Source organism: Pholcus phalangioides, unplaced genomic scaffold (genome assembly GCF_987345545.1).
Source record: "Pholcus phalangioides strain wild (caught in Gottingen) unplaced genomic scaffold, Ppha-v1.0 ptg000039l_1, whole genome shotgun sequence".
Lineage (NCBI taxonomy): Eukaryota > Metazoa > Arthropoda > Arachnida > Araneae > Pholcidae > Pholcus > Pholcus phalangioides.
Window position 1 is genome coordinate 523,335 of NW_028301625.1, and position 24,158 is coordinate 547,492.

A 24,158-nucleotide genomic window follows, 5' to 3' on the forward strand; every position below is an offset into this window, starting at 1 on the left:
AAGAACCATACCATTAAGCTCCTGGACCCGGTTGACATTCATCATGTTCATCTGTGGTTGAATCATGTCCATCTTCACCGGGAAGAAGCGAGAATAGCAGGAGTGTGTCATTTCTGTCCAAGCTATTCAGTAGGTCCTGTATCTTGCTCAGGTTCTGATTCAGTTGTCATGTAAAGAAAGCGCACAATCAAATTCATCGCTGCTGTGTTTGTTATTCCTCCAATTGTACTTCCTGTTACAAGTCTTCCCCACAATCTGATTCATTGTAGAGGTATTCGGAATGGATTGGTCCTTCTTTATCAAGTGCAATTCACCAACAGCTTTTTCTGGTTTCAAATAAATTTTCTTCTGTAGAATCTGGCTGCAGCATAGTATCATAATTTTGATACCTGCGGCCTCCGAACTTGGTGCTAATGCTTCTTAGCATCTGATTGACCTCTAAAATAAACATGAAAAATAGATAGTTTGAAAAAAAAGATGCAAGAATTTGGGAAAAATGACAAAATTGTAGGTTGGCATAGTTGCCCCATTTTCACCAAGCTTCCTGATGCGACATTGCAGGTTACGTTATTAAACCTAAATGCAACTTGAAATTTACATCTAAAAGTGATTCTGAAAGGGAATTAATTATATGCTGTATCAGTCAAAACAAGTAGTTTTGCTTGCCTCTGAACAAGTGGTCAAAAAAAAAAACACTGATGAAGATCTGCAAACAACTGGTAAGGCTGAAAATTTGTGAAAAGACTATCATCACCAATATCTTCTCTGGGCAATAAAAACATTGGCACCTTTATTGGTTAGTTCAGGAACTTGGCAGGGTGCAAAACTTGATATTTTTCACTAAATGGTAAAGTTGTCCTTGTTGACGGTATATAAATATACAAAAAAAGGAAAAAATACAAGTTGATCAGACAATAAAAGTCCAATAAATTATTGCTGTTGTAACAATCATATAAAAAATTAGTAATAACAATAAACTTGTGCTATTCTTTTTTTTTACAGGTGCTCCAATTCATTTTTCAACTGTTCTCATACTACCACATTCATTGGTTTGGGCAAGTTTGGAAATGAAGAAATAACGGTGGGACTTGAATTTTTTATGCAAACATTCTGAAAACATTTAATTGATATTGCCTTTTTATTGAAAAATATTATAGTGATGATACAGTAGTGTTGAATACTTGAATTGCTCTGCCTACAAAATTACATAAAACAATTTCAGTGATTTCATAATTTATAGTGGTAAAATAAAAACAAATAGTTGGCACTCTTGGTGTATTTTACTTTCCCTCTCCAGAAATGTTACATTTTAGTGAATATGATTATGTGTATAAATGTGTCATGATTTCAAATGTACTCGTATGATAGAATAGTTTTTCATGCAATATTTTCACTGTAATAGCCATAAACTTGAGGGTTATTGCAGACAGATACAAAAATAAGCATTGAGTCTTCAATGCTCATTTTAGAGTGGACGCATATAAAGTTTATTGCCTTTTTTCTGGGAATTAATCAGACAACATGAGCCCCCAAAAAATGAGTTTCAGTTGTTTTGAGTGTGACCAATTGTCCTTTCAGAATTTTTTTCAAATGGTCATTTGATTTGTTGATAACCAATTGATAAGTATATAATTATTGAGATATATATAAAAAAATCCAAGGTTGAAAAAAAAGATGAACATACATTCTCTCTAAAGAAAGAGGTATCCAGCGCAGTAGCCCAAGTCGATAAGATACTCGTCTAAAATACCAAAGGATGTTTAGAGGTGTCACGAGTTTGATACCTGGTTCCTCCTTGTCAGAAAGTTTAATGACACAGGGTACAAGAGAAACGGTGACATGAGCACAGAAAAGATTGCTACCACAGGGGGTCCCACACCAAAGGGTTAGTGCACCAACCTCTTGGTGAGCATAAAAAAGGGCTGTCATTCAGAATCGGCAATAAATTGTAGGTCCTGGGCTCAAATTAGCCCTTGTGTGTAGAAAATGACTGTGGTGAAACAAAAATGACCAAAATGGAGGCATCAAAAGCTGTGACATACATCACAGAAAAATCTTAGGAAGAATTTTAAGAAAAGAAGAATAAAAAAACTCTTCTGTGCTTTTTCAACTATTTTTACTGCAGAAAATTTTCAGTCGGCTGAGAGCTCATTACAGAATAATGCAAAATATTCTGTTTAGGGGTATACAACCTCTGACAATAAAGTTCGGTGAATGAAGTTAGAACGGCCGATCTGGCAACACTTGCGAAGCAAAACGCTGCACATGCGTAGCGGCAGGTGTTGACCATCTGCTGCCACCGTTGTTCAGTTGAGTGTCGTTTGTGTTCCGTGAAAGACTTGTTTTACAAATTGCTTGATTAGTGCGTCGGTTCTTAACTGAGAACAGGAAAATGAACGAACGAAAGATCACTGAGGATGAGTCCTGGTGTCTCAGGTATGACCCTGAAACGAAACGGCAAAGCATGGAATGGTGTTTTCCTGCATCACTTCGTCGGAAAATAGTCAGAGCAGAAAAATCACGCATCAAAACGATGCTCATCACCTTTTTTGATAGTCAAAGCATTATCCACAAGGAATTTCTACCTGAGGGAACGACGATGAATACTGCGAGGTATATTGAAATTTTGACCCGTTTCATGAAACGTCTACGCAGGGTACGACCTCAGTATGCACAACAAGGTTCGTGGTTTCTTGTTCACGACAATGCTCGCCCTCACACAGCCAATATCGTCAAACAGTTCCTGGCAAAAAAGGGGGTGGTGCAAATTGAACATCCACCATACTTGCCATATCTCAATCCTCCAGACTTCTTCCTATTCCCACGACTCAAACTCGCTTTGAAAGGAAAGAGATTTGACGATATTCCTGACATCCAACAAAACATGACGAGGCTTTTGAACTCCATCCCAAAAGAAGACTTCTTGCAAAGTTTCTAGGACATGTATAGGAGATCTCAGCGGTGCATAGTAATGGGAGGTGACTATTTGCATAGTAATGGGAAGGACAGTAAGATAACTTTCGTTAACATTTCATCTACGTTAATGTTACAGGACTATTCACCGAACTTTATTGTCAGAGGTTGTATGGACATCCCATCTGTGTTAGCCATTTGCAGTCCTATGTCGCATGAATGCCAGAACTTTGCCAATTGTGCAAACATACAAGATTAGTAAAAATCCAATCAACACTCCAAAGAAAAAATTAAAATCATTTTTTGGCAATGAATGAATTAACGCCAGAACTTTGCCACTGCACTTATCCCATTGCTGAGATCTCTTCCAGCCCAGCTTCGTGGCAGAGTCCGGAACACTATTTTGTGTCAAAAAAAGGAAGAAAAAAAAAACAAACAAAACTTTTTACAACATATTTTCCCCGACAATTGGGTACTGTCACGATTAACAAATTTTGTGGTGATTGCAGATGAGATGGGGTTGGGATTTGGAGAAAAGTTTCAGGGTTTCGTTAAGACGGATGAAAATGTATGTATATTAAGATGGAGGTATATTTTAAAAGCAATTGGAGGGAGCCACATGCCATCTCATCTGTTATCTTACACTTGCCATATTATATACACACAATACAAAAAAAAAATGAAATGAGAATCTTATTGTGAAATATAAAATACCCATCGGAGCGAGTCATCTTGCTTAACACCTTATTGGTGAGCAAATGGGTTTGATAACTCGCGGATTAGAAGTCAGCATCAGTTTTATTAGGTTGAGTTCATTCGCTCAGGTGGATTGATGAATATGAGGGGTGTAATGTGATAGGCCTCCTCGTGGTGCATCCTGGGTAATGCTAAATCTATCACACGTCATTGTCATCGCTTATTTGTGCTCATATCCTTCACTTTCAATAGCCCAGATTACATGTTTTTTCTACACATCTTGCAGTACTTGTCTTGCATCTTGTTTTGTCCTGTACATGTTTGTGTCTTGTGTCCAACCCCTCATTGTGGACCCCGCTTAGGCGGGGAGGGGTCCTCCCAGACGGGGCATTGCTTCTAGCGTATGCTCTGTCTGGGACGCTGTCTACCTGCGTGTTTGCAGTGCTTGGAGACCCGTAAGGCTGGAGATGGGGATCCTGGTTAGCCTGATGCGCTAGCTTTGGCCTCGAATTCAGCCGAAACGGGAGGCTTGGATTAGCCCCGTCCAGGTCAATCGGCTGTGGTCGCCTCGATGGCTGAAGGGGTTACACTACTGGGCAGATAGAGGGGCCGGGCCTGCCGGACGGCGTTGAGGTTTGTTGGTGCTGCTTCACGACGATCTTGGATCTTGAACGCGTCTGCTCGCCTGCTTTGGTGGTGTATATCTCCCACCTAACCTGATGTTGCTACTAACCTTCACCGGTTACGTGTGCGCGTCCCCTCGTAGGGCTCCATGGTGGGTGGGAGTGGAACAATACCCATTCAAATATGGGAAAAAATCAAAATGCACCAAAACGTCAAAGAACTGCTTCAAACCAAACACATGTCAATGTAACTGCTTCAAATTCATCAACTGTCTCATTTTTCTTTCTGCACTCTTCAGATGCTGAAAAACCGCTGGCCAAAGTATCACCATTTGTAAAAGCTCTCTATGGCACAGTTGGTACCTTAAAATCAGTGAAGGCCCTTCGTTCAGGAGACCTTCTCATCGAAACTAACACATCCAAACAAGCCGAACTCATTCAAAAGCTCACATCTCTCGGAGACATTCCAATAACGGTCAAAATTCATCCCACGTTGAATTATTCACGTGGTGTTATTTCAGATACTAACTTGATTAACATGGATGAAGAACTACTAACAGAGGAGCTGGCGTCTCAAGGCGTAACATCAGCCAAACATATTATGAGTCGCAAAGATGGCAATCCAGCTCCAACACGTAATATAATTCTCACGTTCTCTTCACCAACGTTGCCGAAAGATATCAAAATAGGTTATTATAACCTCAAAATCCGGCCATACATTTGTAACCCCGCTCGATGCTTCAACTGCCAAAAATACGGTCACTCACAAACGGCGTGCCGTAGTCAACCCACCTGCGCAAAGTGCGGTGAGAAGGACCACATTTCGGACAACTGCACTAATTCACCATTCAAGTGCGTCAATTGCGGTGGCGACCACCCCGCATTTGACAGAAAGTGTCCAAAATGGAATGAAGAAAAAGAGATCCAGAAGATCGCCGTCGTATAACCTCTAACCAAACTCCAATAGGTACTAGAACATACTCTAATATGGTAACAAATCCATCATCAGCTAATATGACTAACAATGTCACCAAAGCATCCGTAACAACTCAGACTGAACCAATAGCTGACACATCAACTCAAACATCATCATCTAACCAACCATGCAATAGTTGTGGCTGCTGTTGTTCTGCTGGATTACCGAGGGAGTCCACTACCTCAGAAGAAGAAGCGGAAAAAGCAACGGCTAACACATTCAAAAAATCTGGTACTAAACTCAAGATCAATTCTGGAAATAAATCTAAAAAGAAACAGTTAAAGACCGGATATTCAAGAAAAGCGATACAGAGAGCAATTAAATGTCCCACCCTCCAGAATGTATCACTAATTGATGGCAAGTCAATTGGTGATATGGATCTTGATAATCCGTCACAAACTGGTGGTACTCACCAGAAACTAGCCCGGAATAAATTCAAAGACGTTGAACCATCTACTTCTACTTAATTTATCGCCAACATAATTCAATGGAACATTCGTGGTCTTAGATCCAATTATGAAGATTTCAAGGATTTGATCAATCGTTATCATCCTGTTTGCGTGGCACTCCAGGAAACTTTTACAAAGCCCTCGGAGACATGGAACATCAGGCGACATTCCCTCTTTCGTATTGACTACGATGACGGGAGTAGGGCTTTGCCGCGGTGTTGCTCTGCTGGTTCCACATCACGTGTCGTCGCGCGTTTTAACGCTGTGCACGAACCTGCAAGTCATCGCGGTGGAAATCTCTACAGGCCTAAGAATTACCATCTGTTCCATTTATTTGCCACCAAATGACACCATCTTACAGAGAGATCTAGAAGATCTGATTGATCAATTACCACCACTATTTTTTCTTCTTGGAGACTTCAATGCACATAACATGATATGGGGTTCTAACAGCAACACCCCTCGTGGGGAAATTGTAGAACGGCTGTTAGACGACATGGACCTTGCCATCATGAATGATGGCAGTTTCACTCATTTCCATGCCCCAAACAATAGTTTCACTGCAATAGATCTATCCTTATGTTCACCCTCACTCTTGCCGAACTGGTCCTGGTCGGTCGATACGTACCTCCACGGGAGCAATCATTTTCCTGTAGTGGTTAAGTGTCTTGATCGAAGCCATAGCATACCTGAGGGTCCTCCTCGGTGGACTCCCGATGGGCAGACTTCACGGTCAAGGCAGAAATCACGGAGGATATGGTTTCGCAACCCGACGTCGACCACTGTGTCGACCTTGTGACCAGTTGTATCATCTCTACAGCAAATGAATCAATACCCAAAGTCTCCTCAAAACTTCCTAAATTTCCTAAATCTTGGTGGAACCACGAATGTAATCTTACGATTAAAGCACAAAAGAAAGCATGGAGTAGGTTCCGGCGGTATCCTACCCATGACAACAAGTTGGCATTTTTAAAAGCAAAGGCGATAGCGAGAAGAACCAGGCGCCAGGCTCAACGCGAGTCCTGGCAAAAGTTTACCACGGGAATCAATTCATCTACTTCATCTAAAGTCATTTGGGACCGGATCCGAAAAATCAATGGTCATTATCAGTCTCATCCGATCACTATTTTAAACACCAATGGCACTATCATCAGCGATGTGAGGGATATTGCGGATACCATCGCCGCCCATTTCGCCACTGTCTCCAGTGATGCGAATTATCCCCCATCGTTTCATCCCATTAAATCATTGGCCAAACGTACATCGCACACCTTCCGGCCTTTTACACCGGAGGGATACAATTCATTGTTCACCCTTCATGAACTGACGACGGCCTTGCAGCGAAGTCCTGACTCAGCTGTAGGGCCCGATGCTATTCATTATTCCATGATTCGACATCTCTCACCAGAATCACTGTCACATTTACTAATATTATTTAATCAGATCTGGGTCAGTCATTTATTTCCTGACACCTGGCGAGCAGCCATTGTTTTTGCATTCCCGAAGCCTGGCAAAAATCCTCAGCAACCTAATAGTTATAGACATATTGCTTTGACCAGTTGTCTATGTTAGCTCATGGAATGCATGGTCAACTATCGCCTTATGCACTACCTTGAGGTTAACAATATTTTATCGAAACATCAAAGCGGCTTTAGACGGTTCAGGTCCACAACATGCAATCTGTTACGCCTTGAGACATCAATAAGACAAGCATTTGTGAAGAGGGAGCATATGCTAACCATATTTTTCGACATAGAAAAGGCCTACGACCGTACTTGGAGGCACAGAATTCTTTCCGACCTCTATAATAGCGGCTTGCCGGGCAACCTGCCCATTTTCGTTAAGAACTTTCTTGCTCGCCACATTTTCCAGGTACGGATCGGAAGCACATTATCAGCTCCCCAAATTCAAGAACAAGGTGTACCTCAAGGTAGCATTTTAAGTGTAACACTTTTTATTTTAAGACTCAACGGGGTGTTAAACCAACTCCCGTTGTCTGTCATTGGCGCACTCTACATGGATGATCTGTTGATATCTTACCAATCAGTGAATATGAGGTCAGCCGAGAGACAATTGCAAAACACACTCAACAAGATCAGCAAGTGGGCTCATAATAACGGCTTTTCTTTCTCCGCTGACAAGACTGTTGCTATGCACTTTTGCCGGCGTCGAGACCTACACGATGACCCACAGTTGTTTCTCAATAACAATCTAATACCTATTGTAGAAAACACTAAATTCCTCGGTATCACATTCGACAAAAAGCTCACTTTCAAACCTCATATTGCACAATTAAGAGCTTGTTGCATGAAGACGATGAACCTCTTGTAGGTCATCTCTTCTACATCGTGGGGAGCTGACCGTAAGTGGCTCCTTCACTTATATAAAGCTTTAATAAGATCGAAGCTCGACTACGGTTCCATTGTATACGGGTCGGCACCTCGGAGCTATCTGAGTGTGCTCGACCCAGTCCACCATCTCGCCCTGTGGATTTGCTCTGGTGCTTTTCGGACGTCTCCAATGGAGAGCCTGTATGTCGAATGCAACGAGCCATCACTGACATCAAGACGCCAACAACTTTCTTTGAAATATCATATCAAAATGAAGTCTTTGCCAGGTCATCCACTTCATCGTGTCATTTTTAATCCCTCATTTGATAGACTTTTTGCTGCTCGACCTTCATGTGTTCCAACTTACTTACGGTCTTCGTATGAGGGCACTTGTAGAAGAAATACAAATAGACATCAGTCGTGTGGCCCCAGTTGCTTGGCAACTGGCACCATGGGAGCAGTCTCTGCCAGATGTCTCTCTTTCATTATCATTATACCCTAGAGCCACCACAGCAGATGTCATATATCGACAGATATTCTTCAGGCACAGGGGTAGGTACAATAGGTACTTCCCCATATATACCGACGGCTCCAAGAGCTCTGGGCATGTCGGTTGTGCCTACATCTGCTATGAGGAGACATCTTTCAAACTTCACGACACATTCTCTATTTATTCGGCAGAACTGTACGCAATCCTTCAATCTCTACGTCATATACGACGCAAACGCCACCGACGATGCATCATTTATAGCGACTCTCTCAGCGCATTGCAAGCACTGTGTTCCTTCACTTTTCACACTCATCCTTTCATTCATGCCATTTTTCATGAACTACATTACCTCACTCATCATGGTACCACAGTAAAATTTTACTGGGTACCAGGTCATGTAGGAATACCGGGCAACGAAAAAACAGACACCGCAGCTCGAACAACAACCAACATTGATAATAGCCTTTTGGTACCTGCCAGTGACCACTTCTCAATCCTTCGGGAAGTGATGCATCGCCGCTGGCAGGATCATTGGAACAATCAAATTAATAATAAACTTCATGCCATCAAGCCCACACTTGGCCACTGGCGTTCGAGCTGCAGAACTAACCGAAAGGAGGAAGTTCTGCTTGCCCGGTTACGCATAGGACACAGTCGCATCACACAATCATATCTTTTACTACGAGAGAGTCAACCGCAGTGCCCTCATTGTCAAAGTCCATTTACCATTGCCCATGTTTTTACTTGTTCGCACCATCGTCATCATTTTACGACCGCTTTTGGTCGGAGTCATCTTTCACTTCATGACATTTTATCTGACCATTGCGATACATCTCGCACTTTTAAATTCATCAGGGCCATTGGTTTGTACGACAAATTATAGTTTTTACAATTTGTGTCATTGTTTTGTGTTTCATGTTGCTTTTTTATCATGGACAGTTTTAGTTTTTGACATGACAAAAAGGACATTTTTCTTATTTTTATATTTGTTTTGGCGCAGTTTGACCAAATTGGTCCTTGCGCCAATAAACCCAAAATCCAATCCAATCCGATGAATATGAGTATGCACGTGTGTTGTGGACATGAAATGCATGAAGAACTTGAATAGGGGAAAGAGAAATATACATACATATATATATATAACTGCCAGCTGGCTGAGTCGTCTCGCTCTAAACCTATTTTGGTGAGCAATGTGGGATTAGTTTAAATGGGAGATTGTCTGGAGAGAGCCTTAGCTAAGGATTAGCTTTGATCTTGTTGTTTTTTTTTACTCGCTCTGGCTGGTTATATTTATTAAAGGAAAAAATATATATATATAAAATAAAAACATAATGGTTATTATGAAACCATTTGTGTCCCCACCTAGCACCCCCGCTAGAATAGCGGAATGAAGGACACTCGTGGTTATCACATTTACATCATTGTAACAGGAATGTCATAAAAATTCTTATTCAGGTCCCGTTTATACATGCTATATCTTGTACATGTAATAGTTATGTATTAGTAGTGGCAGTCATGTGGATATGATTTGTGATGTTGTTTTTATCCATTTCTGCTTTTCCCTTATTTTTGCAAAACTTAAAAAAAATTATTTTATAAATCTGGTGGACAGATTTTTTGTTTTTCGTTGGTGTGTATATATTTGACAAGGCTTGTAATCCTTGCTGCTGTGTGTTTGTTGTTGATTATTTGAGTGAACCATTTTCTATTGTTTTTGGAATATTTGTATATGTGTAGATGTTTTGTAAATTGGCACTCTGTATCATAGTCAACTGGAGTTCCCACCATACTGCAGGCACATTTGTCTGTTCGGTGGCATTTCCGTTCGTGTTGATATATAGGGAATGGGCCGTGTCCTGTAATGAAGATAAGTCACCTATGTCACAGTGGAATTGTCATCTGGAGGAAAAAAATTCACTTTATTGTTATTACAACTTCTTACAATTACGGGAAGCCCCCCGTGAATTCGGCTCCATAGCAAAATTTCTAAGTTATTCCAAAAATGTGAAAGCTGGAATTCAGGGGCTTTCCTCATTGCGCGGGGAAGGTGGAGAGCACTATAAAGTATGAACAGTACCAAAAACCTCAAATTGAGAAAGCTTTTTTTGCACTAAACTGATTTGATATGTGCAATCTGCTGTACAAAGTTCAAAGATGCAGAGGATAATTTGATCAAAATATTCATAAAAAAAATATAGTTTCTATTTCTCTCCTGGATTAATTCAAGTTTTAGGCTCTTTTTTCCAGCTCTGTAAAAGTGTTTTAAAAACATCCCTGTTTCCATATTCATTATTATGTAAATCTTTTTTGCAGTCTGTTCATCAATTGCACCACATGCCTCGGCAAAAAGCTACAAATGATATTATCAAATTGCAGAAAAAATGGGAAATGGCTACTGAATGTCCATTTGAAGTTCAATCTATGGATGCACCTGCTTCAGAAACTCAAGTAATATCTAATCTGCTTATTTACTGTCTCACTTACTACTGTGATTTTTCATAATTTAGCAGTGGCTTGTATAGTTTAAAAGTTAATTTTTAACTCTTGGGACGTAAATGTGATGGGAGTACCTGTGAATTATCATTAGTCTGGTCCCGTGGCTCGCAGGTGGGGACCACGCAAAGTCGTCGTCTAAGTTAAAGATTATGATGTCAATGTTTTTTGCATTGAGAAATAATGTTTTGCAAGCATAATTATACAGGTTTTTACAATATTTTACCTTCTTGCCGTCGTTGGGCAGAGAGGTCACTGTACTCTAATTTACCTGGGACCCAGGTTATTTGAAAAATTTGGGTACTTTTTGAGTGAAAGTGGGTCCCTCTCAAAAACATTTGTCTAGAAAAAAACTATGCCCCATAATTCACTAGTATCTCTATGAATTTTCTTCCAGCATGCCCCAGGTCTTTGGTCACCTGCTTATATTTCTTCGTTGAGACTGAGTGGTTGGCCATGTTCTGGGTAGGAGGAGGAAGTATCTCTGTGAATCAAATAAATAATTTGTTTGTGAAAACATGTTCTATCCAAAGGTTTGTTTACTTTCATTGTCTATTAGTAGAAAAAGCTTACAAAGAAGCTCATTAGCACTGAGAATTTAACATGGAATTCCGCACATATAATAAATCTAAAACAAATATACAGTTGATCCTGCTTATGACGTTTCTCCCATTTAGAACATTTTTCCACTTAGTACAACTTATTTTCGTGGTCCTAACAATAAGTAATTCTCATTAAGATTTCCTGTTTAAAGTGTTTTCTTATTTACAATGTTTTTTATGACGGTTTTTGAAAAACGTTATAAGCAGGATCCACTTTAAATTATCAGTTGGACTAACACATCTATATATTTACTAATAAATCAATCTATAAATTCCCTTCTGATTGATTTTACATTTCGTGAAAAAAATCTTAGCACTTTCAATATCTTCTGATCAAATTTAAAGCGAATTAAATTCTCTCTCTCGTCTCTCAGACAATTATCTTCTGATTCCCTATTCATACTTTGGTTTTCCTGGTGAAATGATTTTATTTTGCATCCCTTATGGCCCACCATACTGATCTGTCGCCATTTAACTACCACATATTTTAACACCTGAATATGGGAGCTATGTCAGATTTGTGTTGGAGAAACTTAACAGTGTGTGCCCAGCATTTGGCGTGTTTTGTGTTCAGTAGGTGGTGCCATCTATCTAGTGCCACAACTAGATACTCAAATGGGCAAGTGCACATTTTGGCACACTCATGTAATATAGAAGAAGCAGTGATAAAGGGTGAATTTATTGCCCCCCTCTGGTCCAGAGCCCGGGACACTAGACCCACCTGTCCCAGTCCCTCCCAGTTGCGGCCCTGCATCTATCCTCCAAACTGGTAATGCATTGAAGTTTAATGTATGCATATTAGTATTGTAAATCTGTGTGATCGCCGTGGCAACCAGAAGTCTTTTCAAAGGAATAGCCAACTCAAAATTTAAAATCTGTAGAAAATCACATTTTTAGCCAATTACAGTTGCTCAATCGCAAGTTCAAAAATTTTGGGAGGGGGAGTTATAAGGGGCCTTTTCCCTTCTTCCCCCCCCCCGGGAGATCAAAAATTAAAAATATTTTTGTAGAGAATTGAAATAAAATAATTTCTTTTATACTATCTGAAGAATTAGATCCTTTTGCCCCTCCAAAAACAGATTCTGCGTACACACCCGTGATTTTTGCGATGCAAAACGGTGACTCTGTGACTACCGCATGGCAGCTAGATGACAAAACTGTGGATATTCAAAGTCATGTTTTTACAGATTCTGTTTTTTTTCCACGATCTCGAGGAAAGTTTCACAATTTGAACGGGCGTTCCAATCCTTTATGATTTAAAAAAAAAAGTGCATTCGCAATATTGTAGGAACAAGACAAAAAATTTATGCCGTACAGACGCGGTCTTTGAATACTGGCAGATAGCCGCGGTCTTTGAATACTGGCAGATAGCCGCGGTCTTTGAATACTGGCAGATAGCCGCGAAAGTACCATAATTTCCCATATGTAACCATAAGGGAGAAAATTGGGAATAAAAAATCCGAAATTTGAAACTTCTGTACACACCCCTAATTCAAGGAAGCAACTAGAGATATACATCTTATTCTTCAACAATCCATGTGTATATCAATACAGTACAGTGTACAAAGTGGTAAAACCAGTTTTTCAAAGTCGAGCGATCATGATAAATGGTAAAAAGAAGAAAAAGAAAGGGAAAAAAGTTGGGGAAGTTTTTCCCTTTTTTTTTTTTCTTCTTAGAACTGGGAAAGAATGCATCCTGGAGGACGCATGAACAAAATTTTTATTCGTCCTTTTCTGAAATTCCGGGTATTTGACACATTATAGCGTGTCTATGCATCTCTGGGTGAACCTAGGTCCATCTGACAGTTAATAATGTCATGAGATTATACAATCTATAATAGGCCTAATGTTGCGGACTCTGGCCAGGTCTATGATGTTTACGTTTTTTTGTGTTGCCAAATGTAGAATACCGTAGTTGTATAATATTATTCTAAGTTCATATGAATATGCAAATTCATATGAGCTTTCTTTCAGAAAGTTCACCTGTAGATCGGATGGATCAATCAAGAAGCAAACTATTTGTTCTAGTGATAGTTACATCCCGAAAGGTGTAATCGACAGACCGATTGGGTGAGAACGTTTTTAATCTGTGGAATATTGGGAAAGATAAAAATGGAGTCCAGGATGTAACAACAAGATTACATTACAAAATAGGGGCTCGGTCGGAATCATCCATTGATTGTTCTGGTGTTATAGACGTTGCATTTAAATTTGCCATATTTAAATGCAATGCATTTCCCCTTTTTGCATTTCCCGGTTCAATTATTTATTTTATCCAGTATTAATTCATTAATCAGATGACATCAATGAAACCAACCAATCAGTTAAAACAAATAAAGATTTATTCAGTTAAATACTAAAATTTGTAATTTAGTATAACATATTTGCACACTGGGTTATCACAGTAAGTTAATTTTTCTTTTCTCTCAACATAAAATTATTTCACTGAAATGACAATTAAGATGCTCTCACCACTAGTTGAGACGACCGGAAATACACCCTTTCGATCACATTGTCCATATCACTAGATCTGTTTCAGCGGGACCACAGTCAATTTGAAGACAGTCTAAGATCTTTGTTTCAGTCAGTCGATTAGTCTTTTATGTGCCGAACTGTCTGAGACATGCCTGAACCAGGATAGCATTGATTCACACCATGAGGTATCCGGTCAAGCTACCGGTCAACCACAGCTTTGAGGGCGAGATCAAGCTGATACCAAAGCAGGTCTGGAGGTAGTTGGATAGGCTACTGATCAATCTGTGGAGAAGACAACAGAACCAATCCAACCTTGAACCACATGAGGTGTTACCCGGGCAGGTCACCGATCAAATCATAGAGTGGCTAAGAGGTGCCAAGCACACCATTCCACTTTCAGTACATCACTATTATTGAGAAATTACCTGACGTGCACCTTAACAGGACAAAATGCCTTTGATAGACTCAAATGTCTAGAAGAAATAAATCTGTGCTGTATCTCGCTGTGTATTCAGTATTTATCTGAGAGCACTCCCATCATACATCATGACAGGAACCAATCACTAAGACAAACCCACGGCACTGAACTCAGCATCTAATTTACATATTTTCATGGAGGGAAAATAATATTGCACAAAATAATATATCACGGAATCTGGCAACAAAACAAACATGGCGGCCGATCGGCAACACACGATCTCACGGATCGATCTCGGAAACAAATTAAAGGTAAGACAAAAATAAATATAACATAAAAATGACTGGAATAAGAACCATTTCCGCCAGGGCCTAACGGCAATGTTACAGGGGCTCTTCAAAGTTGGAGCCTTGAATGATCATGTTTTTTTCTTTTCCCAACTTTTCTTTATTTTTTTGAATTCAACAAATATTGCAAGTGGAAATGCTGAATTTTTTCTTTTGTTGGCCTCAAGAGAAACAGGCCAACAATTTTCTAATTGGGTTTTTTAGGATAGGTGACTGTATAAAAAGTTTACATTTTTATTTTAACTATGCAACTCCTTTCAACATGAATGATGTGTCTGAGGTCTACACGTTGTTTGGATACTTTTTCTAAATGGAAGTATGTCTCTAGGATCAATGGTTTGCCAGTAATTTATGATACGTTTTGTTAGCTATGTATATAAATGAAACTATAAAAGTAAACATTCGAAACACTTTCTTTTACACTACAAACATTTTCTTGAAATTTTGGTTTCTTTCTATTCTATTGAGCATTTGTTCTTTTCCTTTCAAATCCAAAACTTTCAGCTTTTGCTTGACATTTCTGAAAAATCTACATGAAATCAAGATCTATGCTGACATTTCAACATTTCCGCATTCACATAGAGCCCAAAATGACATGGCTATTTTAACTTGACCAGACATAGAACAAGATTTACAAGCACGAGTGACCAAGTTTCATTGATCAGTTAGTATGTAGATTGTGTGTGTGTGTTTGTAAACAAGCTCAGACTTGGGCAGGTGCAAAAAGTGTGGTCGCACACTGTAAGATTTAGGGAGGGGTGCAATTTTCATAACAGAAACCATTTGTTTCTGGATAGGAAATATTTGTGGAAAATTTGAGTTTTCCCAATATTTCCACTATGCATCACATCTATGAAAAGGAATATTGTAATATTGATGCAGAAATGCCATTGACGTGCTATAATGCGTCAAATACCTGGAATTTCGGAAAATGCCTAAAAATTTTGTTCATGTGTCCTCCAGGACGCGTTTTTTCCTAGTTCTAAGACGAAGAAAAAAAAGTAGAGGGAAACCTCCCCAACTTTTCTTACCTTCTATCATGATTGCGCGACCTTGAAAAAATGGTTTATTACTTTGTACACTGTACTGTATTGATATAGATGCAGGTTGTTGAAGAATTAGATGAGGAACCATGTAATTGTGTTAAATTTTGGAGTTTTTATTCTGCTGCAGATTTTCTCCCTTCCTGTCACATACCGGAAATTACGGTACTTTCGCGGGTATCTGCCGGCATTCAAAGACAGCGTCTATACAGCATAAATTCTCCTAGTTCCTACAATATTGCAAATGCACATTTTTTTTTAATCATAAAGGATCGGAACGCCCGTTGAAATTGTAAAACTTTCCCCAAGATCGGGAAAACAAAACAGAATCTGTAAAAACTCGACCTTGAATATCCACAGTTTTGTCATCTAGCTGCTATGTGGTAGTCATGGGTGTGTGCGCATAATCAGCTTTTGGAAAGGCACAAGGAAGTTTGGGTCACTAACACTCGAAAACAATTTTAAATTAACAGATAGTATAAAAGAAATGATTTTATTCCAATATTTTAATTCTCTACAAAAATATTTTTAATTTTTGATCTTCGGAAGGGGGACCCTTGTAATCCTCCCCAAATTTTGCTTCGATGAAAATCTTGGTTTGGAACCCGTGATTGCGCAATGATAATCGGACAAAAATGTGATTTTCTACGGTTTTAAAATTTTGGCTATTCCTTTGAAACAAACTTCTGGTTGCCACGGCAATCACACAGACCTACAACACAAATATGTATACAATAAACTTCAAACGCACACATTACCAGTTTGGAAGATAGATGCAGGACCACAACTGGGAGGGGGGACAGGCGGGTTTAGTGTCCCAAGCTCTGGACTAGAAGGGGGCACCAAATTCATCATTTATAACTGCTTCTTCTACATTACATGGGTGTGCCAAAATGTGTGCTTGCCCTGTTTGAGAAAGTATCAAGTTGTGGCGCTGGATAGATGCACCACCTACTGAACACAAAACATGCCAAATGCTGGACACACACACACACAAGCACACTTAAGTTTCTCCAACACAAATCTCACATAGCTCCCACATTCAGGTGTGAAGATATGTGGCAGTTAAATGGCTACAGATCAGTGGTGGACCATCAGGGAGGGAAAATAAAATCATTTTACCAGGATGCTTTAAATTTGATTAGAAGATACTGAAAGTGCTAAGATTTTTTTAACGAAATGTAAAATCAATCAGAAGGGAATTTATAGATTGTGATTTATTAGTAAATATATAAATGTATGCGTCCAACTGTTAATTTAAAGTGGATCATGCTTTTAACGTTTTCAAAAAACCGTCATAAGAAATGTTGTAAATGGGAAATCTTAATAAGAATTACTTATTGTTAGGACCACGAAAATAAGTTGTGGTAAGTGGGAAAAAGTCCTAAATGGGAGAAACGTTATAACCGGGATCAACTGTATATTTGTTTTAGATTCATTACATGTGCGGAAGTCCATACGTTAAATTCTCAATGCTAATGAGCTTTTTTGTAAGCTTTCCTTACTAGTAGACAATGAAAGTAAATGAACCTTTGAATAAAACACATGTTTTTAGAAATGAATTGTACTTTAAACACAGATATCCTCTTCTCCTACCCAGAACATGGCCCACTGCTTAGTCTCAACGAAGAAATATAAGCAGGTGATCAAAGACCTGGGGCATGCTGGAAGAAAATTCACAGAGTTACCAGTGAATTATGGGGGGGGCATAATTTTTTTCTAGACAAAATGTTTTTGAGAGGGACCCACTTTGACTCAAAAAGTACCCAGATTTTTTGAATAACCTGGGTCCCAGGACAATTAGAGTACAGAGACATCTCTGCTACAATATGACTTCTTTCTGAATATTATTTTCACCTCAACATCCTGATTTTGTACTATATCACATTCTCTGTGCTATTTTCGTTTCATACTGTATAACAAAGACTGCCGAAATATTTGTCTGTAACTATAAAAGTTGATAGTCGGGAAGTGATTACTTTATATACATTTTTCATTCACAGAAGGGGCTGCAAAACATTTTTTTGGCACCTGGCTGTGAAACTCATAAGCCCTGCCCTGATTGTAGAGAAATGGAAAAGAGGGAGGGGGAAGAAATTCTGTGAATTATGTAAACCACACCTTTAATAGCTCTATTTTAATTTGTTTCATACCCAATAACTTCAATATAAAGGCAGAAAACTTTGAGTTGATGAATATTTTTACCATTATGATAATATTGGACATTGTGGAGTATGTGAAAACTTTAACTGCAACAGATATTCAACTCATATGACTTATGAGTCGTATGAATCAACTCATTTGACTTATTGCAAATTGACTGTGTTTGATTCTCTGTATTTAGTATGCCTGCTTGAAATAAATTTGATTTTAGGTATTTTTGTCCAACTTTAGGTATTTTCACGGTATGCACTTGAGCCTACTAAGATACCAGAAGAAAGAAGAACTTCAAAAAAAGGTCAATACTTTTAATTTTTGAAAAAAAACCATATGTTTAATCAGGTTTTATTTTCAAAAAATAAAACCTGATATTAGAACTTGTGAAAATACAATGTAGAGTGTATGCCCTTTTCCCTGTATATACCCTATTTCCTGCATGTATGGGTCATAGATTTCTTACTTATGAGAACTTACTTTTTATAGGGACAGCAGGGCCGCTGTGATGGTCGAGTGGTTATAGTGAGGGACTCGCGATGCGAGGATCCGGGTTCGAACCCCACAGTGGTGGTCGGCTGAAGTTGGTTTTCTGTGGTTCCCAACTTCAAGGCGCAAATGCAAGCCGATCTCCCTGTTAAAAAGTCTCGCCACAAAGAGCAACAGTCCTACAACGATAAATCATTCAATCATAACACTTCACTCATAGTTAGAAAAACTGGTGGCAGATGACAGCACTACATATAACAAGCATTACAGAGAAAAAAAAATTTCACGTCAAGTTTCACTACATGTACACGCACATTCCCGCATGTACCGATTCGTTGGGGGTTCCATGGGGGGGGGTGCATGTGTGGTGTAGCAGTAGTAGGTAGGGCCTCCAAAAAATGGCTCGGGGATCCGTGATGTTCTTAAGTCAGCCACCTCGTTGGGCAATTTGCCTGTTGTGGCGTTGTATTTTACCAGATTTTTCTAGAAGCAGGTTTTTTTGTGCATGAACCAATAGGCCTATTTGGCTCAGCATGATGTACAACTTTATGATGCTGCACATTTGTGTTTCTCCTATAGTGACTTATCTTTTATTTAGTCGGCTGCTTGAATATTCTCATTCAATTGTTTGATAATTTGAAATAAATTTATTTGTTTGCATGTTTGATATTTCTTCGTATGTTTACCCTTGCTTCTCTCTTAAAGAGTTGTGGGAACAAATTATACAAATATGCAAATTCAGGCTGCATACTAAATTCCTTAATTTTAGTGAGTTTTCTTACCAGCAGGCTATACTATAAATAACAGTACTTTTGTGGCTGCCTCTATGTAAAGTCTGCATATCTACAAGTTACATTTGTTTTATTCCAACTAGATTGCTCATGCAACCTCTGAAAAAATTATATAGGGTTGGATCACCTATTTGAAATCATTGAAAATTTTCCAAGATTATGGAGAAAAACCCTGAATTTTTGTAAAACTAGCTAAAATACCCACAGTTTTGCCATGTAACCACTGTGAGATTGTGTGGTCATTGTCATGAGTGGTTGCTGGCAGTGGTGTATTTACAGGGGGGGGGGCTTAGTGGCTATAACCCAGGGCAACAAGTTCATAGTTGCTGCAAATTTGAAAAATGAGTGACCAAGAAAATTAGTAGAATGGTAGAAACATTTGTATAACACTAAATAAATCCATCTCTGCCCAGACAGTAAGAAACTAGGTCAGTGAGTGACCTTTGCGAGCATGTAAGTGAGCAAAAAAGTGACTTAGAGCCTGAACAAGTATGTGGATGACCTGGATTTCAAGGGACCGGGTGAGTGACTTAGTGAGCATGTGAATGACCAAAAGAGTGATCTAGAGCAGCGGTTCTTACCTTTTTTTGACTCACTGAGACCTTTTTGGTAAAAAATTTCTATGGTGGAGCCCTGTAGGCATATTTTTTATTTATTGACCAAAGTTACTGATTTATTTTTATTGTTAAAAATATTGATTTTATTTTTTCAAAATTTACTGGTTTTTTTTTATTATCCTTGAGTGGTCGTGAAGCCCCTGGAGAGTGCACACAGAGCCTCGGTTGAGAACTGCTGACTTAGAGCATGCATAAATGACTAAAAGAGTGACCTGTAAAGCAAGGAACCATGTCAGTGAGCAACTGAAAGAGTGACCTAGAACGTGTGCAAGTACATGAGTGACCAAAGAAGCATGCAAGCATGTGAATGACTAAGAGTGACTTAGAGAGTATGGGAGTGACCAAAAGAGTGACTTAGAGACACGTGTTACTCTGGGCCATTCTTACCAGACACGGCCTGGTGCAAAAATAATAGCAGAGCCAGAGGCATCTTCATAATTTCAAGGCCTTACCTTAGCCCTGAATTTAATATTGGGAGAAGAAAATCGAAAATTTTGAAAATGAAAATAATGATAAATTCAGAATAACTGCAAGAAATAATTCTAGCACCCATGAAAATTCAAAGTAAATGCAAGAAATAATACCAGCACCAATGAAAATTCAGAGTAAATGCAAAAAATAATTCCAGAAATTGATGAAAATTCAGAATGTTCATGAATACATAGTGGTAACAGCTGGTGTTGATCGTGTTTATGCTGTGCTTGTCTAAGTCATCATTTTATTCGCTACAACTTTTTAATTCTGGTTTTTAATGTAATAATGTCCATATAGAAAAATTCAGTGCTATTCCTTATTGTCCTCTGCTAAAAATTTATCTGGGAACAGTGCCGTCGTAACGCATGGGCCCACCTGGGCACGACCCAGGGCCTCAAGAGAAGTGGGCCCCACAAAAATTAGATCTAGTTGAAATTTTCTAGAATTAACCAGGTGGGGCCTCAGAAATGTCACTTGGCCCGGGTGCCCATGATGCTCTTAAGATAGCCCTGTCTGGGAAAACAAAAACATACTGGATATGCAAAAGTTTGTTGCATGCGACTGAGCATGCACTCCACAGGTGGACTTTTTCAGGGCTTTCCCAGCACACAATGACTTGTCTTTCCGGTTTCCACAATTGTTCCTGGTACTCTTTATGAGTTCTTTCAATTCTCTGATGATGTCTGCCTTAGAGTCCTCCGCAACAGCTCTGTGGACCACTTGTCGTTCTCGTCTTGAAGCTTTCTAGGCCAGTGGTTCTCAACCTTTTCAAGCCTGCGGCCCCGTTTCATTCATTTTTTTGAGTCGAAGGCCCAGTCAAACACATGACCAACGGAAAATGAATGAGGAAAAATGAAATGGCTAATCACTCGCGGCCCGGTATGAATGATATCAAGGCCCGGTGGTTGAGAAACACTGTTCTAGACTACTTTAAATTTCATAGTGTAGATGAGCACTTCTCACGTTCTTGTATTCACCCAGACGCAACACCTGCTAGATGTTGGGTCCTTGACAGAGTCGATGAAGCACTGCAGGGTCAGTCCATCCCTGATGTCCAGCAGGCAATCAGGATACGCCAACTGCGAGAGCCTTTCGATGTCCATAGCCAGTTCTTGCAAAGTCTCCCCTGTCGTCTCTCTGCTGCCTTGTCTTGAGTTGCAGCCAGCCGCGGGAAATCATTGAGGTAGTTTTCTCTGTACCTCAGCTCAAGCATGTTTGTCAGGGCCTCATAGCTGGGTCAGTCCTCAGCGGCATAACCCCCACAAGGGTGGAGCAGATAGGGCCCGGGACGATTCTAATCATTTTTTATTTTTTCATTCCATAAATTCACTATAAAGGGGCCCGTGAAAAGACTGGTCTGGGGGCTCGCCTAAGAGCGCTGCTCCAGGATGTGGGGGCAATGCTTGGCGCAAGTGCCTCTGAAGCACTTCGGCAGCTTCCCTTCAGAGAGCGGCAGCTAGTTGGAAGGCCTTGAGTACACGATCCCATCAGTTCGCGGAGGCAATCATGTCCAACTGTATCCTGAAGATCAGCCATGATGTTCTTCCGTCGTATGTCAAGGGCTGGATATTCGGATTGCTGATATCAGCTATGGCTGGCAAGATGAAGTGAGCATCCACAGAAGACATAGGCTCTTGCATTTTCTTTTCCAGCTCTTGTATCCTCTTCAAGAGCTTCTCATCAACTGCGTTTATCTCCTGGGAAAGCTCTTCTTTCACTTTAGCGACAGCAGTGTATGTGTGGCGATGTCATTCTTTACTCCAACGATGGCAATGGCGATGTCTCCCTTCACAGTGGGGATGACATCTCTAACCTCCGCGATGAGATGTGCTGCTGACGACGGTGACATCATCCTTGACGGCCGAGCTCGTTAACTCTATCTTGTCATTCATGGCTGCTATGAATTTGTTCACCTCTTCCACGATGCCCAATTTCATCTGTCCCATCACAGACATGAGCTGGTTCAGCAGTTCTCGTATTTCATCCATGTTCATTCCTTTCGTCTTTACCATTCAAGTTCTTGAATTATCCCACTTCTGACACCAAATTGTTCTTTATGATGTCTCACAAGTCCTTGAAATGAGCAGATGATTAAACAATGTCCAGGTCATCATGGATTTATTCACAGAAAACAGCTATATGTACAGTTATTTACAAGTTGAGATCGGGACCTAGAAATAATGTCTTGTTTCAACAATTGCGTTAATTTTTGTAGACAGTGAATTTTCGAGAAATTTCTACTATAACTCTGATTTAGTGGTGCTACCGTCCAGTCGAAAAAGCCTTCCAGAGTGTTCCAGACAAATCGCGTGATTTCTTCCTGGCTTTGTTAACTTGAAGGGTTTTCAACAAATTGCACTAAACATAATTTTTGTAACAATATCCACCCAATTTAATGAATATACCATAAGAAATTTGTGTGTGACCTAACTGAATCTATCACAGAACTAAAAACTGAAATTCTTACTGTAAAGAAAAATTACTCGTCCATAAAATCCGAAAACGAGATGCTTAAATCTGAGATCTTGGATTTGGATTGTCTGAAATATTGGAGGTGCAACAATATTCCAAACACACAAATTTGGAAATCACTGGAATTTCCAAAGTTTAAAATAAAAATACAGTGAAAGCTGTGAGATTGATATTAACAACTCTGGACATACAATAACCTGAACTATAACCCCCATTGCACATTTGACGGTATATTCTGGTGACAGCTCTGCTTTGGAATAGTCAACAAATGAACGATGCAGGAAGGCCATAATACCAAATTAACATAGTAAAAATTCTTGATCAAGAATTGGGATTGCTTAACAAGATGTGGCAACCGTTTTTGAGGGGGGGGGGCAAAAAAACTCAATATGAATTCGATGGAGATGAAAATTTGGTGATCACTAGAGTAATTTTTAAGTAAAATTTTTGATTTTGTTGTACGATTTTTGTAGCATCTTAAAGTAAACCATTTTAAAAGTAAGTAATTTCTTTGCATTTCCCTTCATCCATGATGTTAATGTTGAATAAGAATGAGGCAAAACTATTATATTTTCCTGCGTATAATCTACATAAAAAATTTCACTAGTTTGAAAAGGCATTGTATAGTCTGCAGCGATGTAAAATTCGCATTGAGAAAATTTGATTCATGAATAATAAAATCTTAAGGGGGAGGAAGGGTTGCCACTTCACATCTACACCCACCTATAAATATTTAAAAAAATAATTTTTTATGAATACTCTCTTCCATAAAAAGATGCAGTGGTTGTATTGTCTGCACTAAGAAATTAGTTCCTGATGTTTTCTAACGTATAATTAACGTGTTATATGCAAGAAATTACAGTAGGTTAGTTGTTATTTTCATGCAAAACAAGGAAATAAAGTGATATCTCACATATTTAAAGCAAAGAGGGGGTGGGCGCAAATCCATTACAAATAAAAGAAATTTTGGAGATATATCTTCGTGGAGCTGAGGTTTTTTAAAGCTGAAAAAATTCAGAATAAAATTTATGTTATGGTAAATGTAATAAATCTGTAATTATGAATAATCATTAATTGTCTCAGTAAGTTTGATGAATTTTACAACATTCATCACTTTTACCGGCGATTATGCCTAATTCACAAATGAAGTTGATAAGTTTGATAAATATGAAAGAAATCTTATGGGAATATCACTTTCATTTAACCACTTATTACTTTATAGCCTGTACATGATGCATGCACTACATGTATTTTGCCTTAAAAATTAAAATAAGTGTGAAGATACCATTGATCTTTCTCTTTTGTG

At 39.1% G+C, this 24,158-nt stretch overlaps 1 protein-coding gene across 5 annotated transcripts in view; it reads left to right on the forward strand.

The window, feature by feature from the left end:
- Positions 1-24,158, forward strand: part of LOC149065437 (pre-mRNA splicing factor CWF19L1) — a 104,385-nt gene that overhangs the window by 22,391 nt on the left and 57,836 nt on the right. For all 5 annotated transcript variants that reach the window (XM_089253798.1, XM_089253797.1, XM_089253795.1 and 2 more), the window contains 3 exons: positions 1,003-1,081; positions 10,791-10,925; positions 18,250-18,313. In XM_089253798.1, the coding sequence (XP_089109924.1) occupies positions 1,003-1,081; positions 10,791-10,925; positions 18,250-18,313 (278 nt within the window). The remainder of the gene's footprint in view (positions 1-1,002; positions 1,082-10,790; positions 10,926-18,249; positions 18,314-24,158) is intronic.